Raw genomic sequence first — 15,224 nt, 5'->3', positions numbered from 1 at the left:
CTGGAAAAAAATCCCTAAAATGGTGTAAGAGATAATGGCAATTGATTCTCTAATATTAATGCTATCCCTAAAATGGTGGAAGAGATAATGACAATTGATTCTCTAATATTAATGCTATCCCTAAAATGGTGGAAGAGATAATGACAATTGATTCTCTAATATTAATGCTATCCCTAAAATGGTGGAAGAGATAATGACAATTGATTCTCTAATATTAATGCTATCCCTAAAATGGTGGAAGAGATAATGACAATTGATTCTCTAATATTAATGCTATCCCTAAAATGGTGGAAGAGATAATGACAATTGATTCTCTAATATTAATGCTATCCCTAAAATGGTGGAAGAGATAATGACAATTGATTCTCTAATATTAATGCTATCCCTAAAATGGTGGAAGAGATAATGACAATTGATTCTCTAATATTAATGCTATCCCTAAAATGGTGGAAGAGATAATGACAATTGATTCTCTAATATTAATGCTATCCCTAAAATGGTGGAAGAGATAATGACAATTGATTCTCTAATATTAATGTTATTTCTCTTACTTATTAATTATAATGTAATTATAAAAATAATAACTAATTAATTAAATTATAAATTAAAACTATTCTGTTAATATTTGTAATTAAACTGTTATAAGTAGTAATATAAAAAAAATACATCTAAAGACTGTAATATTAAGCCTTAAATAGATATATGAGGTGATTTTTCCATTGGAAAACTCATTTTTTTAGAAAACATTTCCGAAAGTGACTAGCCCACCCAATTATCCCTTAGCCCAATGGGCTATTTACATTCTTGTAAAAAGCCCATCAAAGAAAGTTGGGTTTCTCAATTTTTTCCAAATTCCAATACACCCAAATATTTGCTCTTCTTCTCCGCAGCTTCATTTTTCACTGAATTTCCCCCCCTACAAAATCGCTTTTCTCATCTTCCCGGAGCTCTACTCAGTTCTCCGATCATCACCGTCAAAATGTACAGATGCGCATCGTCTCGCCTCAGCTCTCTTAAGGTCAGCCATATTTTTTAAAATTTTTTTTTCACACGCAGATATGTGAAAAAATCTACATATAAACTGTAATTAATTTTAGCGCAATGATTTTTCTTGTGTTATTGTTAGATTCAGATATTAAAATCGATTCTGCAGATATCTAGTTAGATCTTTGGATCTGATCTTAGGTCGTTTTTTTTGTCGATATGACGGCTATGTTATTTATTGGATAAATTTATTAGATGGAATATATTGAGTTTAATCATGTATGGGAGATAGAGTTTATTTCTCTGTTTTTCAAATTTATTAAAAAAATTATCTGATAAAGGCATTGATTTGATCATTTTTTTAATTATAAATGTGGTGTTTGGACCGACTTACTCGCACCTCGACTAATCGACTAATTATATATGAATACATGCGACCTCCTACCAGGTAACATGTAACTATGTCCTCCAAGGCTACCTAGAATAGATGGTAAGGAATCACCCGGGTTTTGTCTCTATTGGAATTTGTCGAGACCTCATAGGTCTCAGCTCACTTCCTTGACCATTAGGCCACCCCCTTGGGTGCAAACTATTTGATCATTTTTTTTGTGATAACCGTGGTGTGATAACCGTGGTGTTCGGGACGACTTGTGTGCACTTTGACTAATTTCACGGGATAGCTTCGACCTCTCAACTACAATTATTGGCTGACTCTGTCCACCTAGACTAGGACAAATAGAAAGAAATCACCTAGTATTTTATTTTGTCTCTGCTGGCCAGCATTTGAAACCTGAGGCCTTGTAGTTTTCAACCTGCTTCATTAACCACTATGATCACCGTCCCACGATTTTGGTGGTTTGGTATTACAATTGGGAATTCATTGAATTGCTCTAAATGGGATATACAAAATATTTCATTTTTATGGGTGAAAGTTGAATTGCGAACAGAATTTGGGAGCATTTATGAGTAATGGAGGGAAATTTGGAAAAAAGGACCAAGTTTTAAAGCTAATTTCTGCTCTAAGTAGGTCGAATTAGACTGTGAAAAGTTAATATTACGGAACATTGTTCTGGTTTATCTAAGAGTAGAATTGATACGATAAGGGATGGGTGCTGAAGTTGAATCACTCTCCATCTCCAACATTGAGGTTGGCGGTTCGAGTCACCAAGGGAGTAAATTGAGGAAGGATCACTATTGACTCTTGGGGAGAGGGGTTGGGCATAGGGTATTTTTTATTTGATAAAAGGTTGAAGTAGAATTCGTACTTTCTGTTTGATGCATTCTGATGTAAGGTTTTGTTATCAACTTCATGTTCATGAAAAGATAATCATTAGATTACACATTTTCTGAAAGTATAAAGCATTGTAGGCACGTCAAGGCAACAGGGTCTTGACAAGATTTTCAAGTTCAGCTGCTGTTGCAACCAAGCCATCTGGGGGTCTCTTTAGTTGGATAACTGGTGATACATCAAGTTCAGTGACTCCCTTGGATTTCCCCCTCAATGATGTTAAACTCTCGCCACCATTACCTGATTATGTAGAACCTGCAAAGACCCAGATAACGACTCTCGCCAATGGTCTCAAAGTGGCCTCTGAAGCATCGGTGGTATGAATTCTAGATTTTTTTACAACTGAATTCACGTTGAATTACCTTTACTGCAGTTTCTAATTATGGTTCTACTTTATTGAGTCCAGAACCCTGCTGCCTCAATTGGCCTCTATGTTGACTGTGGCTCTATTTACGAGACACCAGCTTCATATGGAGCCACACACCTCTTGGAACGCATGGCCTTCAAAAGCACATTAAACCGGAGTCACTTGCGTATTGTACGAGAAATTGAAGCAATTGGTGGTAATGTAACAGCTTCAGCCTCACGAGAGCATATGATCTACACTTATGATGCTTTGAAAACTTATGTACCACAAATGGTGGAGATGCTTGCTGACTGTGTTAGAAATCCTGCATTCCTGGATTGGGAAGTTAAAGAACAGGTTTCCCTCTTCTTGGTCATCTTTGGTGTACCCTTGAAACGGCTTTCAAACTGTTTTTTCTGAGAATAATATTCGCCTTTGCAGCTTGAGAAGGTTAAAGCTGAGATTAGCGAGTACTCCAAAAACCCTCAACACTTGCTTTTGGAGGCAGTTCATTCTGCTGGTTATGCTGGTCCATATGGGAATTCTCTGATGGCCACAGAAGCTACAATAAACAGGTTAAACAGCACAGTGCTGGAGGACTTTGTAGCTGTGAGTGTTAAAACCCTGATCTCCCTCCACTGGTCTTCCTACATCCTCTTTTACTACTTACTTTTGCGGAGGAACTTCTGTTTTTAAACTGGTTTTCCTTCTTACAGGAGAATTATACTGCTCCTCGGATGGTTCTTGCTGCATCTGGTGTTGAACATGAAGAATTCTTAAAAGTTGCAGAACCTCTTCTGTCTGATTTACCTAAGGTGGCCACCACTGAAGAACCTAAACCTGTGTATGTGGGAGGAGATTACCGCTGTCAAGCCGATGCAGAGGTATGTATCTGAAACGTCTTTTTTATCTCTCCCTCCCCCCCATCTCCTCTTTACATACGTGTTGTGTTCTGTGTCTAACACGTTTCTATGCCCCCTCTTAAACCAGATGACTCATTTTGCCCTTGCCTTTGAAGTTCCCGGTGGCTGGATGTCTGAAAAAGAATCAATGACTTTAACAGTTCTTCAGGTACATAGGTTTCATTTAAATTCTTTGAATGTTTAGACTGCACCAGATTTTCCCTATCAGGTCCATTTGGATGTTCAAAAAATCACAGGACAGTTTGTGATGTGCTTCCTGGAAAATGTCAAATAAAACAAATCATGTAAATGAATTAACAAAGGAGAAGGAAAATCGTATGTGGCCATTTATTTTAGTTATTGGAAAAGGGAAAAATGATATTTTAAGTATGAATTGCATGTGTTTTACAATCTTACAACTTTGGCAGGAAGGATTTTCTCATAGGTCCAACAACTTATGAGAATTATTTTTGATTTTCTTGCACTTCCCTTTCCATCTCCCAGTTGGCCAAACAACAAAGGTTAACTCTCAAATTCAAACAATCTCAGGAAATGGAAAAGCATAAAATATTGCCTAAAGAACCATATCAAGAAACTTTTGAAATATTGTACAATAGATCTATTTGTATATATATATATATATATGCAAGGTTAGTCTAACATGATAAAACAGTTCTAAAGTGTCAATTCCAACAAATATTGAACTAAAAAAAATTCTTGCTTTCGAAATGGATGCAGTTTATAATATACTTGTGGTGAAATAGTTCACAAATATCAACATTTTGTGGGCTTGCATAATTAAATTGATGGCATAAGCTGAGCATTTTAATATATTTTAAAAGTCTTTACTTTAATATGTTCCTATATTTGTGCTCAAATCCATTAAGATTTACAGGTTCCTGTCTGCTTTCAGGATTAAGGTTTTATTGCTCTTTTTTGAATATTCTGCAAAGTATGAATTTAGTTTGTGTATGGAGTCTTGTTGTATTTTTGTACTTATTCTTGTAATGTTGAGTTTGTATAGAAATATAGGTGTTACATTAGCAGTGTTTTGTTTACCAGTTGGTTTATTGACCCTTGAAGGAGTAGGACTGGGCCTTAAAGCTTATAAAGAGCATTGTAATGGTTTCGGACTTTCAGTATGATCCCTCTGATACAAAATCTTTGTTTAGTAGTTGGTTTATTGACCCTTTTTTTGAGACAAGGGTAACTTTAGTTGGTTTATTGACCCTTTAGAAGTGTTTGAGTAGGAGTTGACATTAGAGCTTCTATACAATATCCTAATGCTTCCAATATAATTTCTGATTCAACATTTCTTATGCTTTTTCAGCTTGTGTTATGCAATTCCAACTGTATGGTGTGATTCCTGAGGGATGTAGAAGGGATTCCTACAGTTTGCTTTTTCATCAATTAATTTCCATTGAGTCTCTCTTAAGCTTTAGATCTTGTCAAGTCATTACCCATTTGTAAAACCCCATTAGCTCAACATTTCAACAAACTTATAGGGAACATATGCATATGCGTCACCAATCCCAAAAAGAGATGTTAATAATTCAAAAAAAAAAAAGAACTGAAAAGAGAGATGTATGTGTGCATATGTTAGTCTCTACTTGGATGAAGATTACTTCGTAATACATGTTTAATCAGGAAATTTGGGACCTAATTTGTTAAGATGTATCATGAATTAGAAAATTAGAAAACTTTGTTGCTTTGATAGTTTTGAACATTCATCTGATTTTATAGTTTGGTTTTCTGTCTTTGTCTGTGTGATAATATGTGGGTTTTGGAATGTAATTTTTAATTTGAGGACTTAACAGATGCTTATGGGAGGAGGTGGATCTTTCTCAGCTGGCGGTCCTGGAAAAGGGATGTACTCAAGATTATGTAAGCTTTTCTCAGACTTTACTTTTCTTATATAATTTGAAGTAATTCCAGAAATGATAACCCCAAAGAGGTTCATCAGAATTTATAATACGTATTTTAGTTTTGAGCTTTCCAAAGTTCTTCTCTGCCCAAATAAAGAAGCTCTTTAATGCTCCGGATTGATTTCTCAATGCTCTCAAATGCCCATCAATTTCTTTCTGTTCTTACTGGACAACAAGACAGTAGATTCACTTCCAAGCTTTCTTTCTACTTTGTTGAAAGACCATCCTGTTGAAGTTAACATGCTGCTGTATTCCTTTGGTGGATTCTATGGAACTAGAAAATGTAAACTTCGTCCAAAGACAACCCCATAAGTTTCGTGCAATCATAATGTTCACCTTGTCTTTAATTTTTGTAGGCAGACCATTGATGATTTGCATTTTTACACTGTTGATTTCATCATAACTATTTTATTGGGATCATTCAGAGCCTTTCAGTTCCACTGCAATCTTCTGCTTCATATTGATCTTTTTTGAAGACACAGACATTCCTGGCTACCTCTCCCTGGTGCAATCATGATTTTGTGATGGCCCCGTTCTCCTGATCTCCATTCCTTTCTCCCTTCTAAATTCAGTTTCTACTGTGTTTCCCCATGTTGAAATTTTTCAGAAAGATGGATTTGGTACTCCATTGTATCTTCTTCATATGGAGTCTTGTCAACATAGTCTGTGCTGTTTCACATAGACGGGTTAACATTTACTTATAAAACTAAAGGAAACATACTCATTTTACACTCACAAATTAGCAAGTTAAATGCAATTGTTTGGTGATATTTAGATAATCAGATGGATATGTACTTGGTTATTGGTCTGCACAAAGTTGGAATTTGTATATTTACTCATTTAGTTTTGGAAATATGATTTTCTCCTAGTTCTTGCATTCACATACTTACATGATTTTCCACAATGATGAGCAGATCTTCGTGTCTTAAATCAGTACCCACAGATTCACGCATTCTCTGCATTCAGCAGCATTTACAATAGCACTGGACTATTTGGAATTCAAGGAACTACGGTAAAAAGCCCTATGATGATTTCATTATTGCTTATCTTTCTGTCTTTATTTTAAATGAAGATACAATGATTCCTATCAATGCTATCACCGTCTTCAAACTAAATGTTTGATCTGGTAACTTGTGTTTGTTTCTCTCTCTTACGCATCATTTTCATCCAGATCCTTTTCCTTTCTTTTCCCCTTTCCTCCCTACCTTGCTGAATAGGTTACTATTTATCATTTGAATTATCTTGTCATTATGGGTGGCTTGATGTTTTAGTATCCAGATCTTAATGACTTAACTATAATCTATGCCAAGTACATATCTCTGTGTTACTAAATTTTCTTGTGATATAATGGAAATGTGCTTGTGGTATTGGTATAGAAATGTCACGAACTTATCTAGCTTCTTTACCTTACCTTTTAAACAACATTATTGCCATTGATGTTAGTTGTGGATGTTGATTGAGATGGTGTTGGTTGTGGATAGTAGCTAGTGGGTGGTGGTGGCGGCTAATAATTGTGGTGAATGATAGTGGCGGTGAATGATGCCAGTAGTTGGTGATATATAGTGGTGGTTGATGGTTATCAATTGATCGTTGATAATTATTGGTGGTGGTTGTGGTAATGGTGGTTGGTGGTGGGGATGACTAACAACGATATTGGCAGCATAGGTGTTGTGGCTGAGGATTGTGGTTGTAAGTAGTGGTAGTTGATAATGGTAGACGGCGGCGGCTAGCCGTGAAAGTTGAACTGTCATCTTTCTAGAAAATCCTTGATGAACACCTTATTGATATGAAAATTTTGTTATACATCTTAATCATTCAGATCTATTCATACCTATTTAAGTGATTGTAAAATAAAATAAAATAAACTCACTTGATGGTTAAGATCTGAAGGATCAAGATTCAGATTTAAAAAAACAAACTTAATTATTGAGATATGAATTATTATGTTCAGACATTCATTAAGTGTAAACAAATGAGGGCTTAGTTTTGTTAGGTTGTTGTTTCCTCCATTGTGGGCAAATGATAGAAACCATGCCACTCTATTGTTTTGTTGTTTATGTGGGTGACTCACCATTGCATATGCCAGCATGAAACCATCTATGAAGCACTTTTGGATTCATGTTGTGTTACTTATACAAGAAATAGCGACTTCTTAAATTGCAAAGCTTAGTCTCTCTCTCTTGGGTGTTTGTGTTATCAGAGCTCTGATTTTGGGCCTCAAGCTGTTGATGTAGCAGTTAAAGAGCTTATTGCAGTAGCAAACCCTAGTGAAGGTTTGACATATAATTCTGAACTTTGTTACTTTGTTTTCCCTAAATTTATGTTGAATTTTCTGCCTAATTTTGTTACTTCCCCAGAGGGAGTATTCTTTCAAACTAAAGAAGTCCATCGATATGCCAATGCAATTTTCCACCACGGGCACCACCATTATTATCCTGTTACTGATTGCTATTTTGTGGCTTTGCCTCTTCTCGTTTCACACAGTTGACCAAGTACAGCTAAACCGTGCTAAACAGGCTACAAAGTCTGCCATTCTGATGAACTTGGAATCCCGGGTATGTAATATTAACTCAACTGCTATATTGTATTGGCTTGGATTTGCAGAAGGATGTATGTTGTATAATATATGTGCTTACTGCTGATGTCTAATTTGTAGATGGTTGCATCAGAAGATATCGGCAGACAGCTTTTGACATATGGAGAGAGGTATATACACACTTGTTTCTAATGTTCACCTAGCTGACTTAATTATTTAAAAAAAATGCTGCTCTGAATGAACATTGTTCGCTTGGAAGTTTTCTACGGATTGCCCATATTACGTTGTTTGAATCTGAGAAACTGGTGCCACCTAATAAATAGATTAGGTGGTTTACGTTGACCTTCCATTGAATTGGCTAATCATAAAATTTGCTTTCCCAATATATATCAAGAAAATATGAGGAAACTTTGTATTCAGGCTTTGTCCTCCCTATATTAAAAATTCCATTCAAAGACCCATTTTGCCGCGGATATTGTATATGACCCTAAGAGATCAAAATGGTGTTCTTCCTTTGTCCAGAAAAAGGACCCCCCCCCCCCCCCCCCCCCCCCCTCCCCCCCCCTAAAAAAGAATCAAGAGTTACGCAGTTTTGGAGTTCTAAGGAAAAAGAACTCCAAAAGAAAGGCAAAGGAGAAAAGTGAGGTATTTCTATATTTTTATATGGTGTACAATTTGTGTAAAAATGTTACTCCTCTAGTCTATATCTGTTTATATATCGTCCTTATTAAAAATAAATATTCTTTAATATTTGTCATTTCACAAAATCAATATATAAATAATACTATTCTTCCTATTTTACCCTTGAGAGTTATTTGCCTTAAAAACATAGAAAAATTAAATGATTAATTCATATTCACTAGTCAATTTAATTAATTAAAATAAATTATTTATGTTCATTTATAACACTAAATAAGGGTATAATGATAAACTTATTTAGTTTTTTAAGACACATAAAATCTAAAATTGTGACATATAAATAGGAACAAAAAGAGTATTGACTATTGCATAATGCTCCCCCGTCTCTATTTACTCGTCAAATATTTCCTAATTTGATTTCTCTTTTTACTCGTTATTTTGACAAATCAAGGAAGAACAATTTTTCCCCCTATTATACCCTAAATTTATTAACATTAAGTTAATGTCTTTGAAATATGTAGTGAGTAAATATATTTTGGACCCTATCAATTAATAGGGGTAAAATGATAAATTCACTACACTAATTATTATTGTTTTAATAGATGTGTCAAGTCAAAATTTGACAAGTAAAAAAAAAGACCGAGAGAGGATTCTTTTGTTATTGAAAAAAAACAAATGTCATTTCATTTTTCATAGTATTGAGGGTCATTTATGGCTTTTGAAAAATCCATTAATTAAAGGGGTTAGTTCTCAAACACAAAAGGCGTATGATCGATCGTTGTACCTCTCTGATCAAATTAGTACTTACAAAGATTTTCTATGCCAATCGCTTTTGGGTCCTCAGGAAACCAGTGGAGCATTTCTTGAAAGCCATTGATGCAGTTTCAGCAAAAGATATTGCTTCCTTTGTGCAGAAGCTTATTTCTTCTCCTCTGACCATGGCATCCTATGGAGATGGTAAATCCTTCTTTACAATTATTTGTTTCTATTGAAAGTGACTGAGATTGTGAATCCTTCTTTATAATTATTTGTTTCTCTCGACTTCCCGTGGGTTTGCTCATTTTACTTCAAAATCGCAGTTCTCTCCCTCCCATCATACGATGCAGTCAGCAGCAGGTTCCGTTCCAAATAAATCAATTGTCAACTACGAAGTACACAGCAGGACTATCATGCTGTTATTTTTTAGGTTTTTAGAAAATCTTTACGCGTGTGGCTGTAATTTTCGGAAAATAAGAGGGGGGTTACGAGCTATCGATAATTCAGCTCTGTCAAAGCTCTGTGATAAAGAGCATCTGGGCACATGGTTTTTGTGTAAACAGTTTGTAATTCATTCAGCTTTCTTTGATATTTGATGACATAATGTCATAGGGCATTACTGCTGCAGCTGGAAGTCATCAGATTTCTCTAGTTAACAATTTTGAGAATTCCTCTTTACCCAAAATGGGAAGAAATACTAATTTTATCTCAATATTGTGAATCCAATGAATTTATACCAAAGTTGATGGATATTAATTAGCCTTGGGAGTTGGTATAATAAAAACAACAACATACTCAGTGTCATCTTATCTCACAAATGAGATCTGAGAAGAGTCGAGTGTACGTATGCTTTACCTTTGCCTTGTTTGAGGTAGAGAAGTGGTTTTTGATTGATCCTTGTCTCAAGAAAAACGTTTTAAAAAACATGTTTGAAAAATACAGAAGTGAAGTAATTTTTAATTGAAAATACTTGGAAAAGAGAAGCATTGATATAAAAAATAGTGAGATATCCAAAGTAAAAAAAAAACATTAATAATAGTGATAAATTAAGAATTGAAGAAAATAGATAAAAATCCCTCCTGTTTTCACACAAAAGAGAGAACGTTTGCGATTATCTATTGACTTTTTGCTTTGACTTTCATGCTTTCTTCTCCTTATGTAGTAGTATCATGTTCTTTGTGCGTTAAAAATATGTTATGTCTGGTCTAATCAATTAACCATAATTATTCTTCGATCTACTTCTATCTCTACTTATAGGTTATAGCTATCACTGCTAACCTCTTGTATCTCCTTATTGAGGCATCTGTGTTCCTTTTCTTTCACGTGTCCAAATGATCTCGAACTTCATCTTACATATCAATAACAACTTTCTTTGTTGATCTTTATTTTTGAGTAAATTTACACTTACTCTTCACCTTTATTTAAATTTATAATGTCTCATTTTAAAATACTTTATAATAAATTATTGAATATAAGAATTTAGCTCTATTATTGCATTGCAACAAAACGATTAAAAGTTGTGGCACTCCATAATTTTTCTGTACAAACTTCTTTTTCATTAGGTATAGGATAAGATAAGATATGAAAAGTCTCTGTCGGCTATATAAAAGACATTCAATTCAACTTACTTTACTTCGGATTGGATTTATTGTAAAATTGAAATTATTTCGTTTAGCATAATGCCAAAATCATGGCTATGTAAATATTGATGAATTAATCTAAGTGTGAACAAAACACCTTGACTATCAATATACTTTTATAACCATACAAATATTATAGCATGTTTGAGGTCACAAGTTTCAAAGTTTCCTGGCTTCAAATGCTATACCGCGATGACTAAGAAAAAAAAGTTTCTCAAGTCTTAATTTTTTCTTGAACTCTGTATCAATTCGAACTATGTTAACATAAATTGAAATGGAGGGAGTGATAATGACCCAAATATTTACAAATGAAACCAAAAGTCATACACTCTGCACATGTTTATACAATGTTGAAAGACCCATTCAACAGTTTTTTTTTTCTGTATTCAGAATCCCTTGATGTTAAACTCTTACAGAATCAAAGATATAAAGCTCTTGGGAACTTATTTAAGCAGAGACCTATTCTGTACAAGGAAGCTCTGCTGATGAGTGTGCAGCAGTTAGCAGGCACGTGCTTCGGTCAGTTGCCTGGTGATGGGTCCATAGCTGCTGGATACTTTCAGTGACGCAAAGAGGCAGGATAATCGAGCTATCATTGGTTGTGTTCTTGCAATTCGGGGAACAAGGGCTAGCTCCTTACCACGACTATCGTCAGAAGAAGAATGATACCCTTCAAGATCTGCTTTAGTGATCAACACAGCATCACTAGAGAGTGGAGAAGATGCCATTCGCTGCTGCTTGAATCCTTGAACAGCCTGTTTAACGAAAAAGATATGTTGATACACAGATAAACTTCCTATGTTGCACAATGGAGCAAAAAATTTACTCGAAATGTTCTTTACCTTCCATTGAGAAGGAGCCAATAAAACTCTAGGTCTTCTGGAACGGACAAATTCCAGCGCTGCAGCAGGAGTCATATGCTTATATTCGACCTAAAATTAGTGAAAGAATCAACCTTTTAGTCATTTGAAAGTTAAAAAATTAGCTGGCCAAGAAACAATATCCACACAGAAAACAAATGGCTTTATATTGGGTTAAGGTAGCTACCAAATAGCAAAGCACAACGGTTGTGCTCCTTCCTCTTCCGGCCTTGCAATGCACATAAGTAGTCAGACCACAGGATGCATTCCCTGCAACAGAGAAGAGAAAAAGGAAGTGAGGAAGGGCCCTACAATAAGTCAATAATACAGAAGATAAATGACAATCACTCACTGTGAATAAAATCTACTGCTCGGTTTATATCCATGAAAGAGGGTGCGAAAAGATAATCTCTGGTTGGAATAACAAGATGGTCTATTCCATGGGCCTGAAATCAGAGTATAGGAATGTGAATACACCTCAACGTGTGGAAACCCATTTCTACTATGCATTAATAACAGTATCAAATTAAAAAGGATAAAAAAGAATCAAACAAATTGTAAAGGGTATGAAGGAGTCTCTTGAAGATACCGACCTCTGCAGCACACTGTAGTTGCAGAGATGGGAGGAAGGGGGAAAGCTGTTCCGTGCCTTTATATAATACAGGCAGAAGGTGGTGTCCACCTCAGGTAGTGAAATATGGGATATCAGAAATAGAGAAACGTGTATTTACTGATCGATATCATATGAGATCAAAACTGTGAAGTTTCAATGACAGAAGATTGTTTACTCTTTGATGCTCATAAACTGCCTACTCATTCATGAAAGGAAATCTTTACCACCCTACAACAGGGGATGTGTCTACATGTCACTCTGGGTATCCTGAGCAACACCTTGAAGATTTTATCATGTCATTTGGTACTAATGTCAAATTTGTGACAAACGAAAACTAATACCCTGCTATATGCACACACCAATTAACAAACTAAGCAAATTTTAATTGAGATATTGAAAAAACGAACATCATAGTCCGAAAGCTTCTCAGGAGAAAAAGCTTATCGAGAATATAATCACATATTATGACTATGAAAATGGATGATATAATACATGTGTCACTCACATGGTACAATGATGATGGTACCAAAGTTTCATAAGGTTCATTCAGCGTTATTACACCACCAACACCAAGCTGCTTCAACTGAGGGACATCCGATGGAAATGGAACTGCTCCAAGAAGGAGAAACTGAACAAACAAAAAAGCAGAGTCACAAAGGCATCGACCACAACATATTAAACTAATGGAGGACAAATGAGAACTAATTGTTTATTTCTCCCTTTAGACTTTTCATTATGAGAGCGGGGTGGGGAGGCAAGAATAGGAGGAGGCAATTTCCTTACTTCTTCAAAGTTGCAAATGCGCAAGCAACTAAAAAATAAGTTTATGCACACAACAACTCATCCCTATACAAAAGCATATAATATATTGAAAATTACAATAACAGACCAATAAAATTCACTCTTTCCCCAGCATTTCCATAGATAAAAACTGTCAAATTGGACTAGATGAACCCATTATCTGGCAAACATCCATCTGCAAAGACAATGGCATTTTTTGGCGAGTCCAAAAGTTTTCTACAACAATTTTCTCAAACATCTATCAAATATCTTACAACTATGGAAATCACACAGTACATAATTTCTTAATATGCAATTTTACTTTGAAAAATTGAGAGATCATTGAAAAAATAAAATGCATTGACCTAGGTGTTCTAGACTCTCATTCTTTTTAGGGAAAGGAGTGTAAACTTATGTTAAGGATGAAGTAAACCTGATCAATTTGATCCCACCATCTGAACTCCGACTGAATTTTGTTACGAAAAACATTGTACAAAAGTGTCGGATAGAAGAGGATCCGAGCTCCGGCTCCAACCAACACTCTCTTAGCATCAACACCAACAATCACCCGTCTCTCAGTGTTCACACACTTACCATCACCTTCTATTAACGAGCCATCCAATTCCACAATCTTCATTTCCACTACCTCCTAATCCACTTAACTGATCAAAGCTAAAAATTGAACCCTAAATTGATCAAAACAACGGCGTCTACACCGAATACTGAACTATACATAAATCAAACAAATCTATTACATGCTAGACGAAAATTCCTCATTTCCAAAATCCTAAACAATCAAACTGATTACAACTAAAGACTTAAAATCCTAAATTGATCAAAACGAGAACTTGGGGGTTCTATACAATGAATACTGAACTGATGTTAGACTAAACTTATCAAAGCTAAGAATTGAACCCTAAATTGATCAAAATGAAAACTTGGGGGTTCTACAATGAACATTGAACTGTAAAAAAACCATACACGATCTTCATTTCCACAAACCCCAATCAACCAAACCGATTGCAGCTAAAGATTGAACCCTAAATTGATCAAAACGAAAATTTGGGGGTCTACAATTAACACTGAACTGTACAAAAACCATACACGATCTTCATTTCCGAGATTCCTACTCAACTAAACTGATTGAAGCTAAAGATTTGAACCCTAAAACTGATAAAAAGAAAAAATACTTTTGGGCGATTGAATTGTTAACAATTTTGGGTGAAAATTACATCGATCGAGAGAGAAAAAGCAGGAGATTGTGTAGAAATGGAGATTTTGAGGGGGTAATTCGTTGATAATTGTAAGAAAACTGGAGATTTTCGAAGATTGAACTGAGAGGAATCTAGAAGAGAAGAAAATGGACCAGTAGAACGAAATTTGTGGAAAAAATTTGGAAATTAAGAGCAATGAAAGCAAATAATTTAGGTCTGGAATTAAGGATATTTACAGAAATGTCCAAGTTAGGAATTGTCACGTGAGTTGCATGTGACTATTGGTTGGAAGAAATTGAAATAAAAATATATATAAATGTTTGAAAAAATGAATTCATATAATATAATACATAAACGTATATTTTAAACTTTCACATATAGCAAACGAAAAAATCATATTTATATGCTATATCAAAATTTGCATAATTGCGCTCCATAGCAAACATATATATGTATAATTCGCTATACATATACAATTGAAAGCTGTCTATTTCGTTATACATATATACAAAAAGAAGCAATTGTATAATTCGTTGGCTCCTCTTCAGATTTGTATAATTCCGCTGGCAGGCCATTTGTATAAATTGTTGTTAGCCTCTTGTTTGTATAAATCGTTGACAAAAATATTTGTATATCAAAAATCGCTCTCTCTTTCGCTTTATACAAACATAAATTATACATTATACAAACATAAAACTGGGCAGGGGAATGTTTTTATTGTATAATTATAAGTGTATAGGA

The 15,224-nt window shown here is 34.9% G+C and overlaps 2 protein-coding genes across 2 annotated transcripts in view; one reads left to right on the top strand and one right to left on the bottom strand.

Annotated features, from left to right (window-relative positions):
* The window catches only part of LOC102580877 (mitochondrial-processing peptidase subunit alpha-like), a gene marked incomplete at its 5' end in the record, with an annotated part of 37,294 nt that extends 27,256 nt beyond the window's left edge, over positions 1–10,038 (top strand). The window contains 13 exon segments of the mRNA NM_001288239.1: positions 895–1,018; positions 2,353–2,589; positions 2,679–2,975; positions 3,060–3,227; positions 3,335–3,502; positions 3,609–3,689; positions 5,338–5,404; positions 6,360–6,457; positions 7,646–7,718; positions 7,930–8,000; positions 8,102–8,151; positions 9,465–9,577; positions 9,700–10,038. Of these exon segments, the coding sequence (NP_001275168.1) occupies positions 980–1,018; positions 2,353–2,589; positions 2,679–2,975; positions 3,060–3,227; positions 3,335–3,502; positions 3,609–3,689; positions 5,338–5,404; positions 6,360–6,457; positions 7,646–7,718; positions 7,930–8,000; positions 8,102–8,151; positions 9,465–9,577; positions 9,700–9,752 (1,515 nt within the window). The 3' untranslated portion in view covers positions 9,753–10,038.
* A 1,222-nt stretch (positions 10,039–11,260) lies between these two features.
* On the bottom strand, positions 11,261–14,663 carry LOC102580527 (putative dual specificity protein phosphatase DSP8). The gene is made up of 6 exons (XM_006353444.2): positions 13,703–14,663; positions 12,995–13,117; positions 12,229–12,322; positions 12,064–12,146; positions 11,859–11,948; positions 11,261–11,771 (listed from the first exon to the last, which is right to left on the bottom strand). The coding sequence occupies exons 1-6, from the start codon at positions 13,904–13,906 to the stop codon at positions 11,517–11,519; spliced, it is 849 nt and encodes a 282-aa protein (XP_006353506.1). The 5' UTR covers positions 13,907–14,663; the 3' UTR covers positions 11,261–11,516.
* Between the last annotated feature and the right edge of the window lie 561 nt (positions 14,664–15,224).

The sequence above is a fragment of the Solanum tuberosum genome, unplaced genomic scaffold (genome assembly GCF_000226075.1).
Source record: "Solanum tuberosum cultivar DM 1-3 516 R44 unplaced genomic scaffold, SolTub_3.0 scf00155, whole genome shotgun sequence".
Classification (NCBI taxonomy): domain Eukaryota; kingdom Viridiplantae; phylum Streptophyta; class Magnoliopsida; order Solanales; family Solanaceae; genus Solanum; species Solanum tuberosum.
This window is presented reverse-complemented; position numbering and strand designations above follow the sequence as displayed.